Below are 25,536 nucleotides of genomic sequence, written 5' to 3'. Positions count from 1 at the left end.
ATTCTTTTTACAGAGATATAAAAATAGAGAAATCAACAAATCCCAAAATCTCAGACGCTGAAACCAGTAAATATTTTAAAATTTTGCTTAAAAATGGCTTGGTTAATTCATCTGCTATCAATAATGCTGCTTTGATGCTCGATTCCATTCATTTCCTGAAAAACAGCCCTGAAATCCTGAAATCTACAGCATCATGCTCCCATCCTTTAGAAGTGTTCTGCTTGTTTGGGTTGAGCTTGGCTGCTTTGCCATCTGCATGTCAACATCTATCAGATGCATGCCTGGAGCCGTCTCATTGTCCTTTTTCTTTGGCTCGACCATCCATCCATTTACCCATCCATCTGTCCACCTATTTGCTCCTACATTCTCTCCCCTCCCTTCCTCCAAGATCTCCCTCTCATCCTCCCGTTGGAGCTGCTGAATTATTTAACATCAGACAGTGGGCTCAGCCGCTGAGCCAGGAGGAGGATGGAGAGGGTAGGAGGAAAAGCTGGAGAGGGAAGGGGAAGCATGGAGGTGTCCGACGCTGCAGGAAGTCGTGAGTCAGCAGGGAGAGAAAGGAGCGGTGGGAGGGAAGACGGAGAGAGTTTATAGATAGCTTTAGGTGATACGACAGGAAAGAGCGGCGTCAAATACCTCCCGTGGTTCGTGTGTGTGCATGCGCTCATCGATCGAGCAGAGAAGGTCATGGAGCTGAGAGGAGATTAGCAAGCTAGACTCGGAACACGGCAAGCCGAGCAAACGCCTCTCCCCCTGAATAGCACAGAAACAGGAGAGGCAATAGACAAAAAAGGACGAGAGGAGCCGTTACAGTATGGGGGAGAGCTATATGTACCGGCGACTCCCCTACGCCAGAGGAGAGGGGGAGGGGGAGGACGAAGAAGAGAGAGACAGGAGTGTCGGGGGACAAATGGTAAAGTGTGAAGTTGTGCGACGTTTCTTCTGCTCTGGTTGTAATTGTGCAGATATGTGTGTGTGATCATGTCAGTGTGGTGTCTGATGGTGGGATGAAGGATGCTGCAGGAGTGTGTTTCTGAGATTATACCTGCATATGTGTGTGTGTGTGTGTGTGTGTGTGTGTGTGTGTGTGTGTGTGTGTGTGTGTGTGTGTGTGTGTGTGTGTGTGAGAGACGCTGCAAGTGTGTGTAATTGCATGATCATTCATTGTGTAATGTGATTTAACAAACCAGTGTCACCCGTTGCAAGTTCAGACAAACACTAACTGAATCATTTGAAATGCTCTAAATATGAATCGGTTAATTAAAGGCAAATCTGATGAAAGCAATGACCGTAATAAGCCTGCTTTCCTGTTTTGTTAACAATGAAAAATTAACTTGCGAATCCATGTTTGGGTCTTGAAACTGGTTGAAACTGTTGATTTAGTCTCTACAGTGTAAAAAGACAGAAGAACTGCGCTTTAAGATTCAACTAGGTTCAATTTACAGTCATTTTATATACATTTTTGTTCAATATATGACTCAAATGATTGGAAGATTTTTATAATTGATGTTTCATTGTCTGCAGAATAACTAAGTAATTTGACAACACGTGGTTTCAGCACCATTTTACAGTTTAGTCCTCTGCTTGTAGTGGGTCAAGCCACACCTAATGTAGGAAATAAATCAGACAGTCATCTGCATATAAGGCGACTGATGAGTAAACACCAGTTGCAGTAGAGAAAATGTTTGTTTGAATTCATAATATTATTTTTTCTGTTATAAAATGTTCCCCTCACAAGAAGTCTTTGTCTCAATGTGTAAATAAAAAAAAAAACAACTAAAATAGAGGTGTCATGTTAGACCATTAGCCAATGTAGTTCTAACAGATTTTCAAAAATTCTCAAATATCCTTAGCAATAGAGAGGGACAGAAACCTTTAAAGGGAGAAGATTGCTTTTTAAATTTGCTCTATGAGTATTAAGGTACAAAGAAAAATCCACATTAATACAATACAGTTTTAAATATTGTGAATTTCTGGGCACTTTTTTGTTTGCTGATGCACAAGAATTCCGCAACATAATGAATATGAGATGTCATTTTGAAATTGAAGATTAAATTTGTTTTCTAGCTGAGAGTTAAGATCAAAATATTGAGGCCACTTTGCAGCTAGTGGCTGGTTAACCTAGTTTAGCATAGAGATTGCAGAGAGGAGGAAGCAACTGGTTTTTGTTCAGACAGTCCAGGGCTAGCTGATTCCCACTGTATCCAGCCATTATGCTACGCTAAGCTAACCCACTGGAGACTGTAGCTTCGAGATCAGTGAGTGAACTTTCCCTTGATGAGTCCCACCTGATTTAGGCAAAAAAACAAGATGATGCATCCTAGTTCCATACTTTACACTAAGACTGAAGTACTTGCTATACAATGTACCATTTGGGCTGGTATTTAACAGGAAATTATCATTTGGTCACCATGAAATGATGCAAAACTGGTTAGTGGGTAGAAATTTTATTTTAGTGATCTTTAAAGTAATTTTTTAAGCAAAATTGCTCAAAATATTCTGGTTGCAGCTTCTCAAATGTATGGATTTGTTGATTTTATGTGTTTTATGTAGCTATTAATGGTTTATTTTGTAGATTTGAGAATTTGACAGAACGAGAAATCTGAAGATATTAAACTTGAACCCAATTAATTTTTTCTGCATTTGATGACCAATTAACCAATCAGTTATTTGAGAGAATAATTGATAATCTCAGCCCTGAGCTTCTTCTGCAAGGTATTGATTTTGACTTTAGATGCAAAGCTAAGTAAAAATGTTTTTCCAGGGCTTTCATAATGGAGTTAATGCTGGAGCCACTCGCACTTTTATCAGTATTTTTATCTTTTTATAGCTCAGAGTAGCTCCTCCATTTTCACCGCACAGTACAGTGTGTCCATTAACGGGGTCCATTAACATCCCACTCAATAACTGAACAATTCAGGCACACTGCATACTCAAAACTGGGTTAAAACTGTATGGTGTAAAGATCTAGACCTCAGTAATTAGCCAGTGAAAGCCTCGTGACATGCTCAGATATTAATGCAGATGAAATGTTTGTGTCCAGATGCAGTGTGAGGAGGGCACGGAGTGGCTGCTGGAGCTGCTGACAGATGTGCAGCTGCAGCAGTACTTCCTGCGCATCCGTGACGAGCTCAACGTCACGCGACTCTCCCACTTCGACTACGTCAAGAATGAAGATCTGGAGAAGATCGGCATGGGGCGCCCCGGTACGTCTTTGTAGTTTCACAATTTTTTTGTTTTGGCAATATTAAGTGTCTAGCTGGACACTTTTGGAAATATTTAAATATATACAGAGAAATTCAGTTTTATTTGTGCCTTTTGGAAGTTTCTGCTAGCAAATTCACTGAAATGCAAATGTGAACCGTTTTCAGTGTTTGTATTTGTTTTGCTTCAGGTCAGAGGAGGCTTTGGGAGGCAGTCAAGAGGAGAAGAGCTCTTTATAAACGGAAGTCCTGGATGAGCAAGGTGCAGTACCATTCCTGTCCTGCTATTTTATACAACAGGACACAGAGGGTTCTTCAAGAAGAGCCCATCACACAGACATTACTGCTTAAATGACACCTATTTCACTCTTTATAAATGTTTGAATACTCGCTGAGACCTCTAATCAAAAAAACACGTATTCCGAACACTTTTTGGTCCATTTTACAGGCTGACCACTAATATATTTATGGAGCAACTTTATATATTTAAAGAGCAATATACAAGAAAACACAGTTTCTAATTTTAGTATTTGAAGAAGTGCATTTTCATGTCGGTGTCTTATTCACACATCTATATATTAATTAGAAGTATGTACCTCGTTTTCAGTAAAGTAAGTAATGTTGTAGTTGTATTTGAAAGAAAATTACCTTTTTATGCATCTGCAACCCTGCAAAGTTCTCTGCAATGTATTAATACAGCTCTTATCCAGAGTAACATACAGTAAGATTAATAGGGTTTTCATATTTGAAAGCCTCTCACAATCTTAAACCATAATTTAGCCGTGTTCTAATTCATTGAGACACTTTTTATTGAATGAGGTAAAGGTTCTTTACTGACATTTAACTTCAACAATGGCTTCAACTAAAAATACTCTTCTACTATCAGCGCTCATTACTTGCATAGTTTGTTTAATTGAAATACATTAAAGGCACAATTTTCTAACATAAAGGTTATTTCACACTTAATTTGATTGTGTTTTGCGGCTGAAATATGACTTATAAATCTTAAATTTCTTGGGTTACTCATTTCTTGTTCACAAGTGAACCGAATTCCAGGTTAGTGTGTACAGTTTTTTAATGTCCACATGATGCACTTGACTGTAGTAAACATAAAATTAGTTTTGGAAGATGTTTTTATTATTTACAAAACAGCAGTGCCCCTGATAAACTTCTGATTTCACAGATTTGTCGCTTCAAAGTTGCCAATAATTTTGAGATCTGTATTTGTACGATATAGACACCAGGGTGTGTTGCAGAAACACGTCAAATTATTCAGTGTGAAATTACCTTTGGGGTGTTTTCAGTTTGTATTATTGTGGTTTTGATTTAGATTTGATCTTTTTTAATCTTATGTCAAATGTTTTGTATCTGTCTTTTAACATTTTAACGTCCACCCGATGAGCAATCCGAATTCTGCCTTGTATTGATGTTTTTTGTAGATTTACAAATTAATTCAATCAAATCTTATAATGGTTATAATGAGGAAGAACGATTTCTGCCTCTGATCCTGCAGGTGTTTCCAGTGAAACGGCCGGACAGCGACCCCCAGCAGCCCCTTCCCCAAGGCGCATCGTCCGGCACGGTCCCAGCCAGCAGCGAGTCGGCGGCTTCCCTCACCTGCCTGATCAGAGAGTCGGAGCTGCAGCTGTTTGAGCGGCTCGGGGACGGCACGTTCGGGGTGGTGCGACGAGGAGAGTGGACCGGACCCAACGGCAGAGTGGTGAGAGGAAGAAAAACAGCAGAGGATAGTATGGAAAACAGAACATCCTGTTTTTTGAGGTTGAAATTGTTTCCTAAAGTACAAATGGTTAGTTTATGCTGTTGGTTGTTAAGTGGATATCTGTTTCTGTGTCTCTCTAGCTGTCTGTGGCAATAAAGTGTCTGAAGGCGGGTGTGCTGGACTCAGACGGTCTGGATGATTTCATCAGAGAGGTGAACGCCATGCATTCACTGAGCCACCAGAATCTCATCCGCCTGTATGGTATCGTCCTCACGCAGCCCATGAAGATGGTAATCTACACGCACGCTTTATCAACTTTAATGCTAGACTAGTCCAATTATAAAACGATATTCTTTTCTTGAAATCAGAATTGATTCTAGCAAAACTACACGTTCCAAATGTTGGAAATTGTTGCTAAGCTGGCAGATGTTATCAGTGTGTTTGAAGTGAGTCTTCCAAAGCTCTTCAGCCAAGTTTAACCTGCAGGAGTCTCTCAAGGCTTGTGGTTGTCTGCCATGGAACATCCATCCATCCATTATCTATACACCGCTTAATCCTCACTAGGGTCGCGGGGGGGGCTGGAGTCTATCCCAGCTGACTCGGGCAAAGGCAGGGGACACCCTAGACAGGTCACCAGTCTGTCGCAGGGCTACATATATAGACAAACAAGCACTCACACATTCACACCTACGGGCAATTTAGAATGATCAATTAACCTCAGCATATTTTTGGACTGTGGGAGGAAGCCGGAGTACCCGGAGAAAACCCACGCATGCACAGGGAGAACATGCAAACTCCATGCAGAAAGATCCCGGGAAAGCCGGGACGCGAACCAGGGATCTTCTCGCTGCAAGGTGAAAGTGCTAACCACTACGCCACTGTGCAGCCTGCCATGGAACAAATAAATAAAATTAAAAAAAAAAAAAAATAGTTCACATGGTCTGCCAATGTCTTTATAGCTGCAACGGTCAAAACATGCCCTAAAAGATGCTAACTGGAACCAAAGTTATTAGTCTCACGGGAACTTTCCTAAAGTCTTAAATTCACTCTGTAGTCAGGCAAATATTTCATTTATAGCTCACAAATCAATACACAAAGCTCAAAACTTAGCATTTTTCTGCTTGTGTTTGAGTGCAGGTGGCTGAGCTGGCTCCTCTGGGCTCCCTGCTGGATCGTCTCAGAAAGCGTCAGGGTCACATCCTCATCTCCTCGCTGTGTAACTACGCCGTGCAGGTCAGTGGACGCCAACAGGAAAAACACGAGAGGAACTTGCAGTTTGAACCCACAAGCTCGTGTTGTTTTGTTTAGGTTTATTACATCCTTAATCCAGTTCCTAGAGATCTGTGGCTGGTTTCTTTCTTAAATTTTCACCAACACTGCCTGTGTAATGTCTGTGCATGAGAGGGGTTTTACATGCAAAGATATGTTGCTTTGGAGATAGCAGCATGTCCTTTCACTCAAGAACCAGCACTTACTTTACATGAGCTCCACTCATCCGTCCTGTGTTTCTGTGCAGGTGGCGTGTGGGATGGCCTACCTGGAGCAGAAGCGTTTCCTGCACAGGGATCTGGCCGCCCGCAACGTTCTGCTGTCCACCAATGAAACAGTGAAGATCGGAGACTTTGGCCTGATGAGGGCGCTGCCTACACACACCGACCAGTACATCATGGAGGAGGGCCACAAAATCCCTTTTCCATGGTGAGGAGAGCAGGAAATGATGTGGTGTTTTGGTGACTGATTTTGAAGTTTGAAGTTTTCCTTTCCTTTTTCACCTCTCTGGATCTCTGCCTTCGTCCTCTTGTCTCTTCAGGTGTGCCCCAGAGTCTCTTAAGTCTCGTACTTTCTCCCATGCCTCTGACACCTGGATGTTTGGGGTCACTCTATGGGAGATGTTCACCCACGGACAGGAGCCGTGGATGGGCTTAAATGGGAGCCAGGTGCTTTTTTTAACTTTTAACTTTACCACAAAACTTTAGGGAGAAAGGAAAACCTGTCGTTGCTTGTAAGGTGTCTGAACACAGCATCACGTATAAACAAATACATCAGTTAATTGTAATGTTATTTATGAATGTGTGGGCAGATCCTCCACAAGGTGGATGTGGAGGCTGAGAGGTTGTGCAAACCAGACGACTGTCCTCAGGATATTTACAACGTCATGCTGCAGTGCTGGAGCCCCAAACCTGAAGACAGGCCGACCTTCATCGCCCTCAGAGACTTCCTGCTAGAGGTAGCGCAGTAGTTTTTAGTTAAACTAAACCGAACCAAGGCCTGTAGTTACCTCACAAATCTCACCAATATTTATCCATGATACAGATTTACACAGCTGCTCTAAATGTGATTGCCATATTGGTGTCAGTTGACTACAGTAACTTTGAAAATGAACGTAATCCGATTACATTCATGTAGACGTGCTCATATTTGCAAGAGACTCTGGTATTTTAGAAAAGAGTCTTATGCTACTAATTGTGGCCATTTCTTATGCTAATTTTACAGTCACCACTTTTGTTTAGCACAGGCCTAATAAATCATTCCAAATAAAGTCAATTTTACATACATAGTAGCCCAGAAGTAGGAGCTAACCAGCTAAAATGGCTGAAGTAGAGGGCTAATTTCTTTGTCTACTTTTGGTCACAGTAAGAGAGGCATTTGAAGTGACGTATACCTCAAAGTTTACCCGGAAAGTAATTGGAAAGGTTTCCCTGATAAACACTTTGCAACATGACTTAATGTTGTCTGAATCTCTACTACAGAAGTAGTGAATGCAATGTTAGCATTATGAAAACATAACCAGAATCTTTAAAAAAAAAAAAAAAAAAACCTCAATTGAAAAACATCAATTCTTTCAACAGCTTGTTTTCAATGGTAGCTTGAAATGCTCAGTTTACTAGAATACTTAAGCAAATGTTTCAGCAATTTAGAATTTGCTAAAATTAGCATCCAATAGCGTGTTGTTTCTGGTTTAGCTAATGAGAAAGGGTTGATTTCTGCAGATGACAAGCTTATGTTATTTATATAGAAATGTGACACCACAATTCTCTGTTTCGTCGTAGCTCCAAAAATAATTTGTCACAATGTGTTTCAGCTGGCCAATAAGACAATAATGGAAAAGCAAGTGGAAACAAATACATCGGTGTTATAGAAAATGACATTCACAGCTAATTTGTGAGATTGGATTAAACCTGGCCCTATAATTAAATAAAGAAATCAATGACCATCTCTACTGAAAGCAGTTTTTAGTCCAAGACTATAATTACTGCATGTCTGTAGCTCCTTACAGACAGTTATCCCTTTCAATTAGTCTGACTGCAAATTAATATGTTAATCCCATGTCTGAATAGTCACCCTCATTACTTATCCATAAAAGTTGCAGCAGCAGTTTCACTTGGAAGGCATAGCGACATTTCCGTGGCCCTTTCACTACAGAACAAGTCTGAATCGAATGCTGTCCAATTAATGAGAACACGGCATCAGTAACCAGGGGAAACATGCAATCAATATGCAGTAAATGATTGATCAACTATGAAGTATGTGAAATTTAAAGCATCGGGGAGATTTTGCTCAGATCAGTCTATAAAACCAATTTCCCCTTGCAGTAGAACAAGTTTTCTTAAAGAAAACCCACGTAAAATAATAAACTGAGATTCTTTTAATGTGTCTCTGGTGTCCATTCATGCCAGCAAAAACCCTGACACATACAACATGTGAGGAAATAGAAATAATAACTGTTATTTAATGCTTGTCCCCTGTTGGATGTAACAGCAACAACAAGCATTTCAGAAGAATAAAAAGTGCGTCTCCCATGTTTGGAAATATGCTCCTGATCCTGCAGGTGACAGCAGTATTGTATTACTGTGTATTCTGCAGACTATGCCCACAGACATGAGAGCCCTGCAGGACTTTGAGGAGGAAGACAAGCTCCAGATTAAAATGAATGATGTCATCACCATCATAGAGGGAAGGTCAGTTTGTTTGTTGGCCAGTACATGCCTCAACAAAATGTCGCAGTCCTGTAAGCCATTGTTTCAGGCTCTCCCTGGTACAAAAACCAGTGTTTAAACCTAATTACTGGCTTAGAAAGCCATGCTTATGTGAATCCCACTGGACTACAAATGCATGTCTTGTTGTAACTGAATTCTTTGCATTGTGGAAAATTACTGTAATTACTGTCCTGTTACTGGCTTTTTATGGAAATGTCCTTGTTTAGTCTGTGTCTGTATGTGCATCTAAACACCAAATTCAAACCCAGCAGTGAACATTTTATTTACAAAACTTGGTTGTTGTGTTATCTGCTAGTAAAGTACAAACAGCTGTAGGAATTTCTTAGCTATTGTTTTGTTTTTTTTTTACCTGTTTTTCTGTGTTTGCGTGCCTTTAGGGCAGAGCACTACTGGTGGCGAGGTCAGAACCGACGGACGCTGCGTGTCGGCCAGTTTCCTCGTCATGTGGTGACGTCGGTCGCCGGTCTGTCTGCCCACGACATCAGCCGACCGCTAAAACACTCCTTTATCCACACTGGACATGGAGACACTGACCCTCACAGGAGCTGGGGACACGCAGACCGCATAGACAGGTTCATGCTCCCAACTAATAATGATATAATGTTGAAATAAAGCAACCAGAGGATTTTATTTTTAGTTTTATGTTCAGGGGTGAATGTATCCTGCTGTTTTAGGGAGGAAAATGCAGCTCTTAGTGTGAATAAAGTATGCTGTGTTCATAAACTCAGCTGACCTCCTACAGCAATAAGTAGTTTGAAAGAAGGACATGATTATGAAAACTCCACAAATACACTTTTTTTTGGCTTTGGTTGCCCTGAAAAGCCTCACAATTGAAGCAGCATCTGCTTGCAACAGGCTCTTTGGTTGTACGCCTGAGGTTTTCAGCCAAAGTCCTTTTACAGTTGTTTTATTTGAAGGATTGAAACGATCTAATACTTATTAAGAAAAATGCTCAATTTCAGTGAAAAATCTGAATCCTGTGAACTCCTCTGATTTATTTATTTGAAAGACTTTTTGGCACTTTTTGTTTTTGTACTAACAGTGGAGAGAGAGACAGGAAATGTGGAGAAAGAGAATAAGGGAATAACATGCAGCATAAACTCCCACTAACCAGGAATCAAACCAGAAACTGTTTTCAGGGCATTTGTATGCCTGTGGTGTCTCTATCCTTTTTTACAGACAATTAGTGCCCTAACCCCTATCTTTGTATTAGTAGTTAAACCACACAAGATTTCAAAGTGCTTTAACTATAAGGCAATAATAAATAGTAACACAGTACAATCAGAAACAGAAGAATCACAGTATAGAAGCCTGCTACAACCAGGAAATGTAAAATGATAGACATGTATTTTTAGAGAACATTTGTCCACCCAGAGACTTCGTCATTGGCATGTTGTTTTTTATAAAGCTATTCTTGGTCTGCTTCCTTCATATCTACAGATCTACTATATCCATTTATGAAGTACTAATAGCTGTTGTCTTTGCTCCCAGGACTTTTTCCTGCTATGTGTTCCCAGACTAATTACTGAATTGCCTGAATCTTAAAGAGCTCATCTCACTGAACGAATTCAGAGCAACTTTATGTGACTCACACATATTTGGATGTACATGTCATGACTGACTCACATTGCCACTGAATGATCAATGACACTGGTGACTTGTTAGGTACACTTCTGTAATTTTACATTCTGTACATTTGTGCTGCTGCCTCTCTTGGCCAGGACACTAGTAAAAGCTGAATCTTTCTCCATTAGATATACACTGCCGTTCAAAAGTTTGGGGTCACTTAGAAATGTCCTTATTTTTGAAAGAAAAACATTTTATTCAGTGAAGATAATATTAAATTAATCAGACATACAGTGTAGACATTGTTAATGTGGTAAATGACTATTCTAGCTGGAAACAGCTGATTTTTAATGGAATATCTCCATAGAGGTACAGAGGAACATTTCCAGCAACCATCACTCCTGTGTTCTAATTCTACATTGTGTTAGCTAATGGTGTTGAAAGGATAATGGATGATTAGAAAACCCTTGTGCAGTTATGTTAGCACATGAATAAAAGTGGGAGTTTTCATGAAAAACATGAAAATGGCTGGGTGACCCCAAACTTTTGAACAATATTATATAATCACCTCTTGTCCTTAGTCTGAGGATCTCAGGGTGCACAAGGACCCACAGAAAAGTAGCTGTTCTTTAATGTAGCTTCATGCCAACATAAAGTTCTTTAAAAGTATCAGTAAAATGTTAAATCATGTGCAGGCAGCCATTCTTGGACAACCTGAAAAGTGTGTAATAGTTCCACAATGTCTAAAAGTTAGCATGTTTGCCTACAAACAGGGTCAGAAACAGGATTTGGAGATCTAAATATGAGAATAATTGTCTAAAAACATCTGTTAGAAACTGATGACACCTAGATGTATCACTAAATCCTGGATCTTTTAGCTGGAACCATGTTATCATGCACCTCTGTCTGAACTGTAGCTCTCCACTGGAGGGCAGCAGTAAACCACATGTACTTCAACAGATGTTGTGCTTTTTCAGGTAATGTTAGAAGAAGCTCACATCTAGAACTTCCCACAGTGGCTGCATCTGTTACAGTAGCAGACTGTGCACAAAATCAAATCTTTTCTTTCTTTTTTTTCTTTTTTTACTTCAGCTATTGTCAGTATCAAGAAATTTCTATCTTTTTGCAGTCTGTATTTGGGGAACCCTATGGACCCTCCTGATGTCCTTGGAATGGATTCAGGCGTTGCAAGACCAACCAAACTCCCCAACCGTGCAAAAAGTAAATCCATCCATCCAATGACACTTTTCTTTGTTTTTCTGATACTATTTTTCTGCATCTATTTGATCATGTAGAGAAGTGAGCTCATTCTTCACATTCTAAAGGTCTAAATCTGTCTTTATCAGAGCAGCCTCCTCCTCGTCCACCCCAACCTGCCGTTCTGCTGAAGAGTGAGTTTTCATCCTTGCTCTTTGTGTTGTTTGTGCTCCAAAATCTGACCTTCAAACACAACGCTGCTGCTGCTGCTGCTCTGCCCTGACTCTGGTGTTTGCATGTGTCCAGAGCCGTTCTACGACTCGGTGATGGACGACTACGACGACGAGGACGACACCAGCGCTTCGTCGGGGCTGAAGAGGCTGGGAGTGTCCCTGGGTCTGAAGCTGCGACCGTGGGAGGGGTCCGGCGTGCGCTCGGCCAAAAGCGAAGTGTCGCTCATCGATTTCACCGATGACAGCTTCAGCTCGACCACGCCGTCACCGCTCACCGAGACACGGCAGCCAGATGAGGACACACTGAAGGTAGCGCTATGGCTGGTTCAGACACACTGTTAACCCAATAATTGCAAAAACACACGGATGACACAATATGAAAAGAGAAACGGATCAATTTCCTGGTATAAAATGGAAGGTTTAGATGGTTTTCATGTTATAACAAGGTGCTTTCACATTGACAAACTTTTAAGTCCTAACAAAATTTTCTTGCTTGTTATAATAATATACTAACTAGCAACTTTCAATTCATTATAATGGGATAAAATTGATAATTTACACATTTGGTTGAGTTGTACTTCGTGCTTGAGTTCAGAGATTGAGACATTGATTCTGCTGTTATTAAGTACATTTGCTGATATTGTGATAAATCATGAATCGATGGAGACTCGAATACCCCTCCAGCAGATCGATGACAACAATCTCCAGGGGAACAGACTCATTCTTTCTTCCTTAGAGCCCTGTCCATTTTAATATCCTTCTCTGTGTATGTAGACATATCACATTATCCCTACTTGACAACATATTATCAGTCATATCAGTTTCTCTATTCTCCACACACTGTTTCCTCATTCAAACATGAGATTCACACTACGTCAGAATAAGTTAACATGTTGTGATGTAAAATACTGCACATTTTATAAGATAAATAGTATATTTTTAAACAAGAAAATGTCCTTGTTATCACTTGATAGGTCATAATAACTTGAAAATGTCTTGCTTTGACAAATTTTCAAGCTATGATGTGATACTGATTTGATTTCTCTTTCTGGTGTGGAAGCAATATACTGCTGTAGATATTAGATCAACCTGACCTAAAAAGGCCTCCTAAATTATCAATAAATATCAGTAAATATCAGATGTTGATAGGCAGCATTCAGACTCATAAATTCCTAAAGGATGTATCCCAATCATTTTGTGATCATCAGATTTTTTCCCTTTTATGCTGTGGTGAAATGTACCTTTGTGCTTTTAAGTAAAAACATATTAACTATATGAAGTATTGGGTTGGTTGCTATAATTTTAGTTCATGCACATTAATGAATGGTTTTGTCCTGTTAATGTATTACAGTGGACCCTTTGTGAGCAACAGGACTAGGATTTCTCTTCTTTCTCTCACGTCTTATGATTCCGTGATGTTGACCAGTAGCAGCCTGAAGTGCTCTCTGTCAATTTGTCTCTCTTTTTATAGACCTTTAATGCCAGAACACAAGACCTCAGATGCCATTGTTTGCTTACAGTATGGGTTTGTGAGAGGAACCAGTGTGTAGTTTGTCATTTGAAGTCATGGCAAAGCAGCATGACTATGACTCTTTATGACTCTCACCTTATCTGACACGGTGAACATATTATCAGCAAAAATATTTTTGAGTTTTAACTCAGCATTAGAGAGAAGATGGATCTCAGAAATGGCTCCAGTTTGTAGAATGTATGCATTTTATCAATTGCATTCTTATTTACAGATATCATCAGGGTAAATAGCTTCTTAGCATTAACTAAATTAAGATGACCAACTTAGTAGTTAATAGCAATTAATGCAAAGGACTCAGCTATATGGTATTGTCGTAGAAAGACATAAAATTAATTATTTTTAAAAACAAATTCCTTTTTAAATGTATCCCTTGCAATATAAAAATACATAAAACACTCTCAAGCCCACAGCCATCTGTATAAAATCTGTATAAAATAAATTTGCTGTAAGAGCTCACAAGCATGCTATCAAATTAGCTTGCTAGCTTTAGTGCTAACTCAAACGTCCCTGTCCGGCATGCCACCCTTGCTCTGCCAGTCACAGTGCTTGAAAATTGTGTTTTAATTAAATGTTGACGGTCATCGAGTACATCTTTGGGCTGGGAGAAGAATTTATGATAGACAACCGGTTTTTAATTTTGTTCACCGGTCTGTTGAGCTGAGGTTTAGAGGAAGAGTGATTTGTTTTTCCAACCCCCCAGTTTAACTACCCAGCAACCATATTCACATTTCCCCAGGTGATCTAAAGATTTAAGCTTCTGATCTTTTAATTTTGCCCACAAAAAGGGATTGTGCGGCAGTTTATAGGTTTTAAAGAGACATGAAAGACCTTAGATGACCACACTGCAAAAGGTGTAGAAAGAGCATGAAATAAATCTGCGCCACTACTCACAAACAGTCTCCAAAGACAGTGGTTCAGCCTTTGGCCTGGAAATGTCATAAATAACCTTTTTCCTCTTGGATGCACCCGAGACAGGTGCCGTATGATGGATGATTGGTGGTCATTGATTGATCATGTAGGCATTCATGCTTTAGTGGGCTTCTGTGGGGTTTCACAGTGATTCCACCCTGTAGCTTCTGTCTGTCTTCGATCATCCCGATCAAGCTGTGGGTAGAAGCTTTAAAAGTTGGGCATGGTGTCACAATGCTCTGTTCTAAATAACAGATTATTTATATTATTTACCTGATTGATTTCCATCCATTTAGTTTAGACATTCATGGACCACTGAGGATGAATTGTTTTAGCCTTTAATCATTGTAATAATAATAATGATAATAATAATAATAATGATTATGAATTTTATTCGACAGCATCGTTCTTAACAAAGTTATAGGGTGTTTAAGAGGAACAAAAAAATAAAACAGAAGACTAAAAACATCAATAAAATAAAACAAAGATCATAAAAGTGACCAGAGAGCATCAAAACAGAGAGCACCAATCAAAAATCATAAAAACAGGCCATAAAACAGAAAGCAAACAAAACGGGGATTATAAAACACAGCCGTATATCACAAATTCATAAAGACCTTTCAATAAAAGAATGTTTTAAGGAGATATTTAAAAGACACTAAAGATGCTGCCTGGCCCATCAGATCTCATTTGAAAGACTCTTCAATAGTTTATTTACTCTACAGGTAAAAGCCTGGTTACCGGCCAAGCTCCATTTACCAATCTAAGAGAGCACTCTGGGCCATAAGCGGTTAAAAGGTCTTTAATGTAATTTGGAGCAAGGCCATGTAATGCTTTAAAAGTGATTAATAGAATTTTAAAATCAATACGGAGCTTTACAGGTCGCCAGTGTGAATTGGAAAGTACCGGGGTTATGTGATCATATTCTTTAGTGCCAGTTAAGATCCAGACAGCAGCATTTTAAACCAGTAAGTGAAGGGAGCTCTGACCGATGCTGGTCAAAAATGTGTTACAGTAATCGAGGCAGAAAAAATAGGAATGCACATATAGTCCTATGCATGTCAGTGGCAGACAGGAATGATGTGATTTTAGTGATTGGTTTTAGCTGTAAGAAGCATTTCTGGATAGCAGTCTTCATTTGAGCATTAAAAAAGAGAGATTAGCATCAACAATCTGTAGCAGAATGACTTAAAATTTTTCTTCACGGGGCTAAGTTTACTGTGAAGCATGCTAACTATTAAAGTAGGACTGATAATATTCTAAAAATGATACCTTCTAAGCATCAGTATGTTGTCATAGTGAGCACACTGGCATTAGTGTGAAACTTGTGCTTGCATGTATTCATATGGCAGTGTTGTTTCTTTATTGTGCATTAAAACAAAACACAGCATTTCCTTAAAGCACAGCACAGACAGAAAATAAAGAAAATGAAAAATCCTTATCACAATATTAGTATTTCTTATTGAATAGTAAATATTTCAAGAATATGCAGAATCCCATAGAAAATAATAAAACAGAAGCATGGTAGGCTAGCAAGGTAGACTACTTTGTTGCCTGATGCATTACAATACACAAAATTAGAACAAACTACTTTAAGTAACCTAAAAAGCTGAGCTGGAAGATTTAAGTCAATTAATGTGTAAATGCAAATAATTCAACAATTGATCAGTCATTTAAATCACTTAAATGTAAATCACTTAAATAAATTAATCAATTATTAAACAATTATTTTAAACAAAAATGGCTCAAAAATGTATGTTTCCAGTATCAAAACTGTGAGTATTTTTTGGACTTTTTATTTTTTTTTTAAGCTTTCTGTGACATTAAACAAAATATATTTGTGTTTTGGACTATTGGTCAGGCAAAAAAAAAAAAAAAAAAAGATTTATGAAGATTATTACTAATTAGTTGCAACCTTGCATTACAGCTTGCTCATAATTTCTATGTTGCACAGACCTCTGCAAAACTGTAACACGGCATCACAGCATTATCCTGATAAATGATAATGTTGAATTATTTTCATCTAGGTGACAGGCTGTTCTTCATATCTTCTATCATCTGTAAAACTTTTCCTGATAAATAATTCGTCCTCCTCCCCAGGACACTCCCTCCATCCTGGACTGGCCCCTTCCTCAGCCAGCTTACGACGAAGTTACTACAGACCTCGAGGACCAGTCTGAGGACCAGGAGGTGCGATCAATCAACAAAGGGTTCACCGAAGAGGCCTCGGCGACCCCTACCACCGGCATGTCAGGCCGGAGCGAGTCTCAATCAGCTGACCTCTTCCAGGAGCTGCAGAGAGAGGTAGGAAAAAGTGTTGCTCACAGAAACTAAGGGTTGTATTTCATAGCTGGTGGGCATGTTTTCTTCTGTCTAGATTGATTTTTGTTTTGCTGTTGAATAATGAACTCAACACATATTTCATTCTGTGCTAATATCTCTCTGCTGACATAGGTGATGGTGAAGCTGCAGGTTCCCATGGCAACAGGCCGCTCACTCCCCTCCTCGCCCCTCCCGATGCCTCTGGCTCCTTTGGGACCTCACCGTCAGATCTGCCTGCCTCCCCCCTCCCCGTCCTCCACCTCCTCCTTCACCTCCTCCTTCGAGGACCGGCCGGTGTTGCCCCCTCGCAGCCCCGTCCCTCCCCTGCGTCCCTCCAAACACAACTTCTCCAACCGCACCATCAACCCACAGGCCCGGTCCAGCTCCGTTTCACTGGGCGACGAGGACGACACGCCTCCTCAGATCCCACCCAGAGACCACGCCTTCTCCCAGCCGGGCTCCCGCTCCTCCTCTCCCCTCCCACTAGTGCCGCCGCTCTCCTCCTCACCCGTGGTCCTGCCCCCTCCTCCCATCTCCGTCTCCCCACGTCGGGCGTCCGGACTCCTGGGTCCCCTCCTGTCCTCCAGCTCCCCGTCCTCCTCATCATCCCCGCCTCAAGCTGCTTCCTATTCTTCACGGCTGGCACCTCCAGGCTCCTCCTACTCCTCCAGCTCTTTACTGGATCCTCTGGCGTTTCGTGAGGGGCGTGGCCTCTCCTCCCTGATTGACAGCTCTCAGAGCTCTGCTCCCACCCCCCTGCCAGAGAGGCCGGCTTTTCTGGAGAGGTGAGTGTCTCATATCAAACATGGTCTATTAATCTATAAAACAAACATTTTATAGTTTCTTTGATTGATAACAGATGAATTCACAAACTATCAACTATTCAACAATCTCGATTCACTGAAGGATTTATAGCAACAAGTATTGTTTCTGTACCCAAAGTCTAATTTAGCTTATTCTTCTGCAGTTTGGAGCATTGACTTCCACAGTTATACCGGGTAACATGTTTCTTACCCACAAAAAATATTCACTTAGAAAGATCTCCACTGACTGAAAAATGTGATTAATTTCACCGTTTCCAGAGCGTAGTACCTGTAAGGTTCAAACTGGCAGAGTTTCTTCTTAATTGTCCAACTCCTTGTATTGATCACTCTGTAAGAAAATGTAAATTTCTCAAAGAACCTCAGTTCAGCTGGTTGTAAATTTACCAACAAGTAAATAAACTAAACAGTTCTAAATAAACCTCAGTACTTTTTTTGTAAAAAAAAAAAGACAACATCATTACTGCAGCAGTGTGACTTGCTGATGTGTTTTTAATAGTTTTTGCAAAATATTGGAGCTTTATGGCACAGAGGAAGAGGGTATATCAAACATTGTACACATGGCCAATACTTTTTAGGTGAATCACTGGATTTTGGATCAAAAAAATATAGAAAATCACCAAAATTATCATTTAAGCTATAGTTTGACTTTCTGAAAATTCTCTCATCTCTGCACAGTAAACATAGAACCTACTTCCAGCAGCCTGTTAGCTTAGCCCTTATGTCTACCCAAGAAGATACTGGCCCTGCATAGAAGTAGTTCTACACATGAGAAAGATATAGTTTCTAGGTGGATTTTCTACATTTAAACACCGCTAGGCTAGCTGTTTCCCATTCCCAGTCTTTTTCGCTAAGCTATGCTAACAAGCTGCTGGTGGTAGCGTGAGAGAGAGTTTTTCCAAAAGACTCGTCTAATTTTTGACAATACAGAGAATAAGTAACTTTTCCAAATTGTAAGCCTGTTCTCTGGTATACGTTTTTAATACTTTTACTATTTAACTTAAGAGAAAACTTTGGTGCTTTTCTTTGTAATTTTGGCTTTTCTGGCTGCAATGTTTTGCTAACATTACACTTGGTGTTCCTGTTGTATCTGTTACATCTGTGGCAAATAGAATTCTATGCTATATGAAAGAAAAAATAATGTCTAGATATTACAAAAATCAAACAGAACCAAACCAAACACGCAGCTTTGTTAGCCAGGAACACGAAAACTCCGATTAAATTAGCAAAAATGGCTAATGTAGGAAGTAATTTAGACACAGACTATAAACTTTAAGCTTATTCATAAAATGTTTTGGAGCTTTACTGGCATTGTATTTCCCAGATTTCTACAGTGTAAAGATAGCACACCCTATTAGTTAAAATATCCACAATTACAAGAATAAAATCCATGTTGAAAAATACAAGAATTTTCCTTTACTTCTTACTTTCAAACCTGACCCTGTCTGTTAAAGGCAAGAACTGGATTTCTTGGGCTAAAGTGAGTCTTAAAATATTTCTGTATTCAATAATTCTATAACATTTCCAGTAAAAATGTGACAGCGCTGTTATGCCGGCAGTGTGCAGACTTCCTGTGAAAATCCTGCATGTTTTGCAGTCAGTTTTGCCAGCTTGCTGCTCCTGAAATACTAGAAACACTAAAAGATCCTGACGTATTATGACAGTTTCACTACAAAAGCTCATGTAACACCCACAGAGCAGCAGGCTTCGCTCAATACAGAGTGAGAAAGTGCTGTTTGACTGACGGCCCGGATTCGTCTCCTTGTGAAGTGGTGTGCTGTACACACAGATTTAATCCACTTCCATTATTTTGTTGGTTTTGTGACAGTCTGGCGTCGCCTCTTTGAGATATTTTCAGTGTTTCTTCTGCTCTATTCAGTCTGTATGGATAATACATTTAGTTTTTCCTGGTCTTTATGTGATCGACGGCAAATTATTAAATGCACGTGAATGAAACACTGTAATAAAAGGAAAAGGAATAACAAATCAGAAGAAACAAAATCATAACTATATAAAAATTAAAAGTCTTGTTTTGTTGCCATAATGCAAAATCAGTGTTTAACTTACTGTTTTGCAGAGTTTGCATGAAATATGAAATTAAACTTGAATCTGAGTCTAAATTAAAATCAGTAATAGACCTTAACTACTGTCATAAATAGCCATTTTCAAAGTAATATGTAAAGGTTTGTGGCTTCTTTTCAACTTTTAAATAGAGTTTCAGAGGGAGGTTATTTTTGATTTTTAAAATAACGGTTGACTAAACAAACTCACTTTAAGGTGAATTTACTGACTGTTTTTGAGCTTTTGATCCTGTCAGTTAATAGATATACATAAAATTAAAGCATATGGATAAGAAATGTGTATAAATGCAACTTTCTATAATGTCATAGTTTTTATTCAGTGCGAGGTGCATTTTTCAGTCACATGACATCGTCATCATCAGTTATAATTGTTTGTTGTATTTTGGTTTTCTCATCAGATACGGAGCAGCCAACATGGCAGCAGTGAAGCCCATGATGCAGCAGCAGCATCATGGCGGAGTCAAACCAAACACCTCCTACAACAACAACAATGGAGGAGCTGCAACTCCCAGCATGCAACAGGAGCAGAGCGTCACGCAGGTGAGGCAGGACAGAAAGATATGTTGCCTTTTCCTCCTTTCCTGCTTATTCAGAATGTCGTTATATGCCACAGGCAGACAAATTAGAGACGGTAATTTCTCAATAACGTTTAAAAGCTGCCGATTGGCTTCTTATTATATCCACATTCCTTTTTCAACAAAACTTTTAATTGGCAGAACTGTGCGCACAAAGAAGCTGATTTGAAAACTTGTCAAGCTTTTATCACTTGCTTTTCTACTGTCTGGATTGAGTGTTGTTGTAACATTAATGGAGAATTAATAAAGAAAATCATTAACTGTGTTACTGATTTCATTATAATGTGTATGCGACTGTGAAAACTTCAAGTGCTTCTGGCTAATTTGAAATCTTACGCAGTTTGACTCATCGTACAAGTGACTGAGCAAGTTTAAAATTAAAAATGGAAACAGGCTTCTTTGTTGTTCTTCTTCTATGCACTAGAATACTTAGAATAGACTTTTGTTCTCAGAAATGTTGATGACAGGAGCCTATTGCGTGAATGCTGAGCACATAGTGGACTTGGTAGACTTTATCGCCCTGTTGCCATTGTTTAACATGCAAACAGTCCATAGGTTCAGACATGCTTCTTTTAACTTCGCAGGTCCAAGGAGCAGTGCACGGAGTCACCATGGAGGAGTGTCAGGCCGCTCTGCGAAGTCACAGCTGGAGCATCCCACAGGCCATTAACCATTTGAAAGTACAATTATTTGTCTACATACTTACTCATTTATTCAGATTTGCCACACAGGAAGTACCCACTGTTGTACAGAAAGTAGATGAATGAGCCAGAGAAGGCTAAAATAGCCAAGTAAAGTCACAAGTTAACAGATGTTAACACAAGTTTTTTCCCACAATAAGGTTGTGTGTCCACTGAAAGAAAATCCTGTTGTTCCTACATAGCACTGGTTTTGTAAATGGGGCCAAAGTGGCTCAGACTAAACTACACAACACATTTGAAGAATTACAGACTGCTCCTTTACCCCATATACAGTACATATAACCAAAAAAACATATTATTGAATAAAATGGTGGTAAAACAGAACAGTGACGTTTCAATCTGCTGACAGCCAATGCAAACACAAGACAAACAGTTAACACACACGACAATTATTCAAATTATTACAGTTGCAATAGAAAAAGAGCCTCAGTGTAATTGCAGTGTAAGCGGTAAAATGTTATGTGAAGTGACGGAGAACGCAGGAACACAGCGAAAATGCACAAAAATGGTCGTCAGGACAGCAGGAACATGTGACAGCACAACGCGCACTGAACAACAATGCATACCCACCTAAAATCCTCCTCTCACCATCTGCATCGTAGGTGGAGCAGCTGTTTCGGTTGGGGCTGCGTTCGAGAGCAGAGTGTGAGGAGCTTCTGCAGCGCTGCCAGTGGAACCTGGAACAGGCCAGTACGCTCATGCTGGATGCGTACGGACCGCATCTCAAGAGGTAATCAATGATAAACTGCAAAAACACAGGAGGATCATTCTTGACCACTATGTAGCAGCAGTTACTAAATCTAACAGTTTTCCCCTTAGATTTCTTTGTCAGTGCTGGTTGTCACAAGACGAATGGATCTTTGACACAAAAGTTAAGCTAAAATAATGTCTGAAGTAATTTCCTGTCTTGAGTTTGTCTCGTCAGCTCTATTGTGGCTTAGAGATCGATTTTGGAAGCAGCTTTGATTCTGTTGCTGTGCACTTGTCTTGGCATCCTCTATCCCTCTATGTTCCTTTTTTATTTTTTATTTCCTCTAACTTTCTTTATAATGTTCTAAAATTCTTTTTCTTTACTGGTTTTCTTTCACAAAGGTTGATGCCGATACCAAGTCTGGGTCCTGATATTTAGCTGTAGCCAGGAAGCGGTTAGCTTAACTTAGCTTAGCATGAAGACTTGACAGAAAAGGAAAGAGCCTGCTTGACTGTATCCAAACCTCTACAGCTGACTAATTTTTTTATTAGTGAGCTTTAGAGATGCTGGCTAGCTGTTTGTCTCTTCTTCCAGTCTTTATGCTAAGCTAAGCTAATCACCTCCTGGCTCTTACATGCACTTAAATGCAACTTTTTGTTATAGGATTTTCTAAAAAGCACCTCATAAAAATTATTATATCTATTACAAAAGCAGATTTTTTCAGCCGCTTAGAGATCAAAGAACTCCTCAAGCTAAAAACATGTTACCTTGAAAGCCATTACAGGTATTATGCTCGAGAATATGAATGTAAGTAAAATATTCTGTCACTTTTTAGCTCTGTTTTGGTCTCCACCAACCCGACAAAAATATCAGCTTATGTCCCTCTAAATGCTAATATTTTATTTGAGCTTTTGGCTAAAAACAAACAGAAAGACGAAAACGAAAAGCTAAAAAAGATGCTAAAAAGAAACTCATCAAAGCTAAAAGGGGCTGGGTTTAGCTGGGTATAAAAGAAATCCTAGCTGACCAGAGATTTCTGAAAAACTTGCACGGTTGTCTTTCTGCATCCACAGGAAGTGACAGCAGGAGGACACACTGAGCGGCCGGTTAGCTACTGATCAGCTTCTTGTGTCACCCGAATGACACATCGCTACGACGACGCTTTTTAATGAATGGCGGAACATCAGGCAGCATACGTGCCTCACTTTCTGTACTGTGAATAACTGCTACAACCTGTGTCACACGCATGCATGCTCATTATTAGCGAACAGAGCAGCTTGTTGAATGAGTCACAGCATTTACTTGAACGGTTGCTATTTATGTTTTTTATATCATTAGATGAATTCCGCTGGTCGCTGCTGCAGACGTTTACTGACTTTGTTGTGAATGTGTGCATGTTCAAGTACATGTGTGCGTCCAAACTGTACATGCCCATGCCTTTCGTTGCTGTTCATGAAGCGATATAAATCAGGGAAGTATCAGCTAGCATATAGTTTTACTTATTGTGAAAATGTACAGATAATGTTGTATATATAACAGTTTACTGAGCATGTCGACACACGTGCTAACTGCTGGTCAGAAGATTTATCTAGTTAGTGAAGTGAATACTGATATGATTGATAGCATATCAGATATTATTAATGTATCATTTGTGTTTTAAAGGTTCCCTGTGGAGTTCTCTTGTAAACATTCGAAAGTCTAAGGATCTGGTCCACATGTATGCAGATAGTTTTTTTTTAAAGTGGGTATATTTATTGATAAAAATTAATAAAAACAAAATCTCTGTCCACATGAAAATGCAAATATTGGCCAATAGAATCCTGGAAAAAAAGCTAATAAAAGTTCCTGTAGACTACAAACAAACAGAAAGGAGGAAATCATGTGTGGTGAACTGATTCGGATGCCTTTTTACCTCAGTCTAGTGCAAAAGTTGTTGTACATTTATGAGTAAATATGTAAAACAGTAATCCTTCTAAAGGTTTGCACTGGCAATATTTTTGTCCACATCAGCCATTGCACAAAATTAGCATCTAAACAAAGGAGGGCCAAACGCTTTATCAGAGTATCTTCACTGTTTACCTAAAGGTCCATTTTCAGCCACCTAAAATTTGGATAAAAGGCCAAAATGTATCGAATAATCTTCCATTTTAAACATCACCATGTACATGTGGGCACGACCTAGATTTACCATCAGGCCGTCTTCTTCCTTCCTGGCACATCGCTGCACATCCTGGCACATTTAAACCACCTGTTGGACGGTGAATCATAGAAAAACGACTCCGCGGGGCCATTGGCGTTCACAATCTCCACAGGTTACCTTTAAACGAGGCTTTACAGGCTTTATAGCAGCGGGACGTCTGAGAGATTGATGGATTTTGGTCTTTAGTATAATTTCCTTCAGCTGGATAAAGACATCCGCCATCTTCTCATGAATACAGGGTATTAGTTAAACCTGTAAATTAGATATTTAATGCAGCACTTGGTTAGTATTTCTTCCTATGAAACTGCTGTATGATAATCACGGACCCATGCTGAAGAGCTTTCCTGTCATTCAGTTGATTAAGCAGGCTGCTGCTGTGTATGTGCGAGCTTAGCGCTGCAGGTGGCCGGTGACGTCCGACTTTATAGTGTGTGTGTGTGCAAATATCGATGTCTGTGTCGATTCTTAGTCGTCCAGGTCATTGTAACACTATGAGAATCGGTAGAAGGGGGCTTTTTTATGGTTCCGCTGTAATCTTAGTGAGCTGGTGGTGATAATATGCACCTAGAACTCCCCACCAGTCATTTAGAACTGAGGAAGCCTCTTGAATGGAAGTTAAACGTCTTCAAGAACCAAAAATACGGTCCAGTTGTCTTCTACTGAAGCTCTTGGTGGTGCAGATATTGATCTCGGGTGTGATGTATTGTAGGAAATGATCAGCAAATACACAGAAAACAAGATCAATAACAAATAGTAGATTGTTGCGGAAATGTCAGCTTTTAACGGACCATCAGTCGTAAATTGTTTCTCTTCGACAACAAACGTTTAGACAGTAAGATTAGGAAACTAAATTTCTCATAGTGGCAGGTGAGTGAATAAGTTTAAAACTGTTATATTTGTGTGTGTGAGGCATCGCTTACGCTCAGCTGTAAGCTCATGTGCGGAAATTGTTTTGATTTTTTGTGACGCTGACTGCATTAGACTGTTTAGTTAGAGTAGCTTAAAAATGTAAAATGCAAATATGGCCTTTGTTGTTTTATAATAAATTAAAATGCTTTTTTCAGACCCGCTGGTATTTTTCTCTGTTTATTTTATTAGCTGAATACAGATAATACGGCTCATGCTGCTACTGTGAGAGATTTCCAACAGAATTTCATTGTTTTCATGTATGTTGATAATGAAGGCATTCTTTAATCTTAAACATGCTTGTAAGGAACTGATATGGACAGGATACTAAATGATGCTAAAGGTCAAAAGATGACAATAATGGGTTCAAGTAAAATTAAAAGCATACTCTGTTAGTCACTTAGTCCTCTTCTAATTGCATCTTCACATATGGTTAGGAGTGTGAAAAGCTGCTGTTTGTTTTTCAAGCCTGACATGAGTTTCTACGGTTTTGAAAGAACTGAAAAATGTAAATTCCAAAGTGTGTGTTCGTGTGTAGAAAAGACCTCTGAGCTTGTATTGAGATAAAGGGGATCTTTTTAAACTTAAAAAAAATGTAGGGAGGAAGAGAAAATATACACTGGAGTTAAATATTACATAATATGTTAAAATAATAAGGTTTTAATGATGCACCGTCATTTTTACTGTTAAACTAAACAAGGTCATGCTTTTATTTTGAAAAAAAATCATTTTTGCTTCGGTTACTTTAACAAAAACACATTTTTGTCATCAACTGCGTTATAATGTGGCCATTTAAGTCTTTAATAATGATCGGAGGAGTTTGGTTTGGAGTTGTCAAGAAAATACTGCAATCACAAGTGAGGCATTTAACATTTCCAACGG

The 25,536-nt window shown here is 39.4% G+C and overlaps 1 protein-coding gene across 3 annotated transcripts in view; it reads left to right on the top strand.

Moving 5' to 3' along the window:
• tnk2a (tyrosine kinase, non-receptor, 2a) overlaps positions 1–24,813 on the top strand; it is a 31,558-nt gene extending 6,745 nt beyond the window's left edge. The window contains exons 1-20 of one of the 3 annotated variants that reach the window (XM_055007280.1): positions 386–913; positions 3,044–3,206; positions 3,395–3,465; positions 4,717–4,923; positions 5,064–5,213; positions 6,061–6,156; positions 6,440–6,621; positions 6,734–6,860; positions 7,004–7,150; positions 8,788–8,882; positions 9,299–9,493; positions 11,617–11,708; positions 11,834–11,878; positions 11,991–12,226; positions 16,458–16,661; positions 16,812–17,464; positions 19,980–20,121; positions 20,741–20,833; positions 21,461–21,587; positions 22,622–24,813. In XM_055007280.1, the coding sequence (XP_054863255.1) occupies positions 815–913; positions 3,044–3,206; positions 3,395–3,465; positions 4,717–4,923; positions 5,064–5,213; positions 6,061–6,156; positions 6,440–6,621; positions 6,734–6,860; positions 7,004–7,150; positions 8,788–8,882; positions 9,299–9,493; positions 11,617–11,708; positions 11,834–11,878; positions 11,991–12,226; positions 16,458–16,661; positions 16,812–17,464; positions 19,980–20,121; positions 20,741–20,833; positions 21,461–21,587; positions 22,622–22,647 (3,150 nt within the window). In that variant the 5' untranslated portion in view covers positions 386–814 and the 3' untranslated portion in view covers positions 22,648–24,813. Of the gene's footprint in view, positions 1–385; positions 914–3,043; positions 3,207–3,394; positions 3,466–4,716; positions 4,924–5,063; positions 5,214–6,060; positions 6,157–6,439; positions 6,622–6,733; positions 6,861–7,003; positions 7,151–8,787; positions 8,883–9,298; positions 9,494–11,616; positions 11,709–11,833; positions 11,879–11,990; positions 12,227–16,457; positions 16,662–16,811; positions 17,465–19,979; positions 20,122–20,740; positions 20,837–21,459; positions 21,588–22,621 lie in introns of those variants that run through there. The other 2 variants (XM_023272855.3, XM_055007281.1) reach the window with 2 other exon arrangements.
• Positions 24,814–25,536: the final 723 nt, after the last annotated feature.

Source organism: Amphiprion ocellaris, chromosome 22 (genome assembly GCF_022539595.1).
Source record: "Amphiprion ocellaris isolate individual 3 ecotype Okinawa chromosome 22, ASM2253959v1, whole genome shotgun sequence".
In the NCBI taxonomy this organism is placed as follows: Eukaryota; Metazoa; Chordata; class Actinopteri; family Pomacentridae; genus Amphiprion; species Amphiprion ocellaris.
Note: the sequence above shows the minus strand (reverse complement) of the source record. Positions and strands in the feature narration are given on the sequence as shown.